Source organism: Aythya fuligula, chromosome 15 (genome assembly GCF_009819795.1).
Source record: "Aythya fuligula isolate bAytFul2 chromosome 15, bAytFul2.pri, whole genome shotgun sequence".
In the NCBI taxonomy this organism is placed as follows: Eukaryota; Metazoa; Chordata; class Aves; order Anseriformes; family Anatidae; genus Aythya; species Aythya fuligula.
In genome coordinates, this window is record NC_045573.1 from 1,286,115 (window position 1) to 1,291,707 (window position 5,593).

Consider the following 5,593-nt stretch of genomic DNA (forward strand, 5'->3'; position numbering starts at 1 on the left):
CGCCCCCAGGCCACCAGAAGAAGCTGATGCTGGCGGTAAAGAAGCTGGCGGAGCTGCAGCGGGCCGAGCTGGGCAAGTACGAGCCAGGCACGCTGAAGAGGAAGGCAGCAGCGTGCCCGGAGGTGCTGGCCATCGAGTCCCCCCCACCTGAGCCGCCCGAGTGCCAGTCGCCCAAGATGACCACCTTCCAGGACAGCGAGCTCAGCAGCGAGTTGCAGGTGGCCATAACGGGCGAGGGCCCCGAGGAACCCCCCGAGAAGCCCGCGAACCCCTCGGCCCCCGGCTACCGCTCGCCCCCGGCGCTGGGCGGCCGCACCAGGGTGATGAGCAGCTCGCAGGAGCTGCTGGGGGACGGCCCCCGGGCCCCCGCTGCTGCCGCCATCTCCAAGAGCCAGGAGTACCTGGCAGAGGGGGCTGCCGAGGGCCCCCCTGCGCCGCCCAAAGAGGCACGACCGCAACGGCACGGCCACTCCGTCAAGCGTGCCAGCGTGCCACCAGTGCCCGGCAAGCCCCGGCAGCCCTTCCCACCCGCTGCTGGGCACCTGACGCCACCGCAGACCCCCGGCAAGCCACGGCCCCCCTCCCCGCAGGGCCCAGCGGTGCCCCATGCCACCGCCAAGGTGAAGCCCACCCCACAGCTGCTGCCGCCGGGCGAGCGCCCCGCGTCGCCCCGCTCCCTGCCCCAGTCGCCCACGCACCGCGGTTTCGCCTACGTCCTGCCGCAGCCCGCCGAGGGCGAGGGGGCCCCCCCGGGGGTGCCCGTCCTGCCCGTCTCGGTGCCGGTGCTGTGCCTGCCGCCGGCGGGCGAGGGCGAGGAGGAGCCGGGGCGGCCGAAAAAGCGAGCGCACAGCCTGAACCGCTACGCCGCCTCCGACAGCGAGCAGGAGCGGGACGAGCTGCTGGTGCCCGACGCGGGGCCCTACGCCACCGTCCAGCGGCGCGTGGGGCGCAGCCACTCGGTGCGGGCCCCCGCCGGCGGCGACAAGAACGTCAACCGCAGCCAGTCCTTCGCCGTCCGCCCCAAGAAGAAGGGGCCCCCGCCGCCCCCGCCCAAGCGCTCCAGCTCCGCCATCTCCAGCGCCGGCATGGCCGAGGACTTCCCCAAGGAGGGTGAGGGTGAGGCGGCCGCTGGCCCCCCTGCTGCCGAGGGGGAGAGCCACCGGGAGCAGCGGCGAGCCAGTGACCTGGGCGGCAGCGTGGACACGGGCAGCGCCGGCAGCGTGCGGAGCATCGCGGCCATGCTGGAGATGTCCTCCATCGGCGGCGGGGCCCGGGCGCTGGCCCTGCAGAAGCCGCCTGGAGCCGGCGTGCCAGGGCCGGCCAAGGCACCCGAGGGCTACTACCTGCAGCCGGGAGCCCCCCCGGGCAGCCCCGAGCGCGCCCGCGTGGCCACTGTCCTGGCCACTGTCAAGCACAAGGAGGCCATCGGGCTGGACGGGGAGGTGGTGAACCGGCGCCGGACCATCAGCGGCCCCGTCACCGGGCTGGTGGCAGCCGCCCGGCGTGAGCGTGCCGACAGCGTGCGGTCAGAGACGGGCGCTGAGAGCCCCGGCGAGCGGCTGCGGGCCGAGCGCGGCGGCTCCCCGGACACCATCCCCTTCGCCGAGGACGGCAACCTCACCATCAAGCAGCGGCCGCGACCCCTGGGGCCGGCCCGCGTGGAGGCGGGTGAGGGGCTGTCCCCGGCCCACCGCCATGGGGACCTGGCCAAGGTGGAGGCCAGCGCCACGCTGAAGCGGCGGATCCGGGCCCGGCAGAGCCAGCAGGACAGCGTCCGCTTCATCCTCACCGAGTCCGACACCGTCAAGCGCCGGCCCAAGGCCAAGGACAAGGAGCCGGCGCTGGAGCCGGCCCCGCTCGCCGTCTACCAGAACGGCACCGGCACCGTCAAGCGGCGCCCAGCCTCCGAGCTGAGCGGGGCCGAGCCGCCCCCAACCCCGCCGCCCGCCGCCCGCCCCGACGGCCCCGACTACCCCCCGCCGCCTGCTGAGCCCAAGAAGCCCTTCAAGCCGCCGGTGTCCCCCAAACCCGTGCTAACGCAGCCAGCGCAGAAGGTCCCCGGGCCACCGGTGCCCATCCCCAAAAAGGTGCCCATCCCGAGCCCCGGCAGCCCAGGTAGGTGCCCGCAGATCCGCGGCAAGGGAGGGTGCAGGGTGCCCCTGGGTGCAGCACCTTGGTGCCCTGCAGGGTGCTGTGCCAGCACCACAACCATCCTGCCCACTCCCTCTCCCTTCTCTCCGCAGAGGTGAAGCGCGTCCACGGCACGCCGCCCCTGGTGTCCCCCAAGCCCACGCCGCCCCCCACGGCACCCAAGCCCCCCAAGCCCCACGCCACCATCCAGTCGGTGAGCGCGGGCTCCACGCCGGCGCCGTCCCCCGCCAGGCAGCTGGGCGCCACCGCCAAGCCCTCGAGCACGCCGCCCTCACTCTGCTCCAGCCCCGCCAAGCCCCTCTCGCCCGGCGCGCAGCCCCAGCAGGTGCCGGTGAAGCCGCCGCGCTCTGCCATCGCCGGCCCCTCCGTCGACAGCGCCAGCCCCGAGCTGGTGCAGCAGAAGCTGGAGGAGACCAGCGCGTCCCTGGCTGCCGCGCTGCAGGCCGTGGAGGAGAAGATCAAGCAGGAGGACAGCCAGGCGGCAGAGTAAGGGGGCTGCATGGGGACGGGGAGTGTTCTGAGCAAGCACGGCAGGAGCAGGGCTGTGCCAGAGCGCAAAGCGAGGGAGACACCGTGCCAGAGCACCTCGGGGCACTGGCTGTGCAGGAGCACGGGGTGCTGGAGAGGTGACACTGGGGACAGCATGCTGGTGTGGCATGGGCAGGGGATGTGGGCATGGCACCGGAGAGGTGCCACCGTGCTCCTGGAGGGGAGCACCATGGGCTGGGGGGGCCCCAGCATGCGGTGACAGCTGGGTCTGTGTTGGAGAGGTGGCACTGGGGACACTGCTGAGCACCGTGGGGCAGAGGCAGCGTGTGGGGGTGTTCCAGGGACAGCAGGGCCATGGCACGGGGCAGGGTGAGTGCTGCTGTCCCTGTGCATGGCGCTGACCCATCTCCACCCGTCTTCAGCTCTGCTGTGGAGTCGAAGAGCACCGGGAGCATCCTGGACGACATCGGCAGCATGTTCGACGACCTGGCGGACCAGCTGGATGCCATGCTGGAGTGAGGGGCGCGACGGCCCCGCGAACCTCAGGGCTTACGTGGGCACAAGGGCACAACGATCCACGACCTCCCGGCCCCGCCGCCCCCTCCCCGTCCCCTTTGTACAGCCGTCCCCTCCCGGACATCCCATCCCTCGGGGTTTGCACAAAGAAGAAGATACCTCAGGATTGTGCTCACGGACTCGGCGCCCGCTCGCCGCCCCGCGACGGCTCTGGCAGGACTCCCTTTTGCAGAAGCAAAAAAAAAAACAACCAACAAACCACAACAGAAGAAACAAAGCAACACGACCCAGCCCCAAACGCCCCCTTCTCGCCGGCTGTGGGGGCACCGGGGGTTCTCCTCTACCTACCTGTCCGGTGGCCACAGCCCCCCGGCCCCGCGGCCGCTGCCTTTGTGCCCGTGCCCTGCCGGCCCCGGCCCCGAATGTAGCACAACCCCGACGCGTTGGCCACGCTGCTTCCTCCGCTCCCTTCAGCAGACGGCCTTTGTCCGTCCGTCCGTCTGTCCGTCCGTGCCGGGGGGCTGGCGCGGTGGCCGTGCCGATTTGTTCTGGTGGGGAGTCCGGATGGGCAACTTGGGTTTCTTTTCTCTCTCTCTCTTTTTTTTTTTTTTCCTCTTTCTCTCTCTTTTTTTTTAACTTTTCTTTTTTAATTTCCTGTTTTTCCGTCGTCGTTTGCGAGTGGCGGGGCGGGCAGGGCGTGGGGCCATGGTGCCGGACCAGGCTGCGGGGCTGCCCCGCTCCCCGTGCCCCCCGCAGCACCGGGACCCCCGCGCCAGGGCCCCGAGCTCCGCAGAGGGGTGCTGCAGGCGCTGCCGTGCTTCCTCGCCTGGGGTCTTCCCTTTCGGGCGTGGGGAGGGGATTTCTGTTGGCACCAGTTGCAAACTGGTGAGCGAGCACCCTGCGTCGGGGCGGGCGGGGGGCAGCGGGCCGTGCCCCTGCCCGGCCCCCTCGCCGCCAGGGGAGAGGACGTAATAAGCTATACAGAAGTATTAATTTATTGGAGGGGAAAACAAACGAGAGGTATAAAATGGATTTCCCCCGCCCCCAAAATAATAAAAAAGAATAAACTTTAACAAATATATATTTAAAAGATTTAAAAATATTAGCAATTATATATAAAGCAGTTTAAAAAAAAAATCAAGAGAAAACTGGATTTTAGCTTGAGAAAAACTATTAGATTATACTAAGCTGTGTGTCTTGTGGCAAACTCATTCTACGAGTAGCACAATATTTACCTTTTATCTGGGTGGAAGGTACGTGCAAGCAGTTCTGTTCGGGTTTTTCTGTTCGAAGTCGGTGTAACGTCTTTATTTTTACACAGTTAAGAACTCAAAGGATGTGCCTTGTTTTATGGAGGTTTTTGTTAATTCTTATACTGAAGGTGTTTCATTTATTTTGGGGTGTCTTCAGGTTTTGATTTTCTTTTTTTTTTCGGCATTCGTTTCCTGTGCGCGTGTGCGTGTGCGTGCGTTCGCGGGTGTGTGCGTGTGCTCGTGTGCGTTGCGGGCCGCACGGCTGTATATCCGTGTACAAACAGGAGCTGGAGTCTGGTTCAGTCGCTTGAGTTCTGATGAATGCATTTTTTGCTCGTGGTTTCAAAAAGTGTTGATGTACCTTTCTTTTCCTGAGACCTACAGACTGGTCTCGCCCTCTCCCCTCTTCTCTTCCCTCTCCCCCCTCTCTGTCTCCCCTCTCTCCTGTTGTGTTCGCTGATCCAGATGTGTTTGGCACAACTTTGAAATTTCTTTTAAAAAAACACAAAAAAAGACTTTAAAAATAACAAAAAAAAATCACCCGCCTGAAAATATCTGTTGAAAAGAAAAAAAAATATGTATCTAAAAAAAAAAAAATCCATAAAGTTCTACATGATGGATATATACATATATATATTTTTTATGATTAAGTTATGGACTGTATCGTATCCCATCTGTCAAGCTATGCATCTTGGTGCTTTCCCTGCTCTTCTGTGCTTAGATTTCACCTCTACTCGTCTTATTCTTCCTATTCTGAATAGTAGATGGCTCGTGGTGCTGTGAAGAAGTTTGCTCCTATACGAAGTCTGGCAACAAATATTTAAAGAAAAATAATAAAAAAGATAAAACCCTGCCGGGCTGCCACCAGTTTGTGACCAAAAGGTGCCCCTCCAGGCACGGGGTGTAAGGGCTCCTGATGAACACCCGGGGGGGCTGGGAGCTCGCAGGTCCTCATGGCACGGTCTTGGTGTGCTGGGTGCGTGTGCTGCATGGTCCTGGGCCACCCTGGGGTGCCCCTGCCCTGGCAGGGCTGGGTGCCAGCCTGGGAGGGGAGCTGGGTGTGCTGTGGCTGGAAGTCTCCCAGCCTTGGTGCCCACCCGTGGGGGGCCAGGTCCTGGGTGGATGGGGGTGGGTGGCGACAGGACGGGTGCTCCCGCCTGCAATAACTCACGCTGGCCAGGAAG

The 5,593-nt window shown here is 64.4% G+C and overlaps 1 protein-coding gene across 2 annotated transcripts in view; it reads left to right on the forward strand.

The window, feature by feature from the left end:
* Window positions 1-3,744, forward strand: part of CASKIN1 (CASK interacting protein 1) — a 30,570-nt gene extending 26,826 nt beyond the window's left edge. For both annotated transcript variants that reach the window (XM_032197807.1, XM_032197809.1), the window contains 3 exons: window positions 10-2,115; window positions 2,244-2,637; window positions 3,063-3,744. In XM_032197807.1, coding sequence (XP_032053698.1) covers window positions 10-2,115; window positions 2,244-2,637; window positions 3,063-3,159 — 2,597 coding nt within the window. In that variant the 3' untranslated portion in view covers window positions 3,160-3,744. The remainder of the gene's footprint in view (window positions 1-9; window positions 2,116-2,243; window positions 2,638-3,062) is intronic.
* The last annotated feature ends 1,849 nt before the right edge of the window (window positions 3,745-5,593 follow it).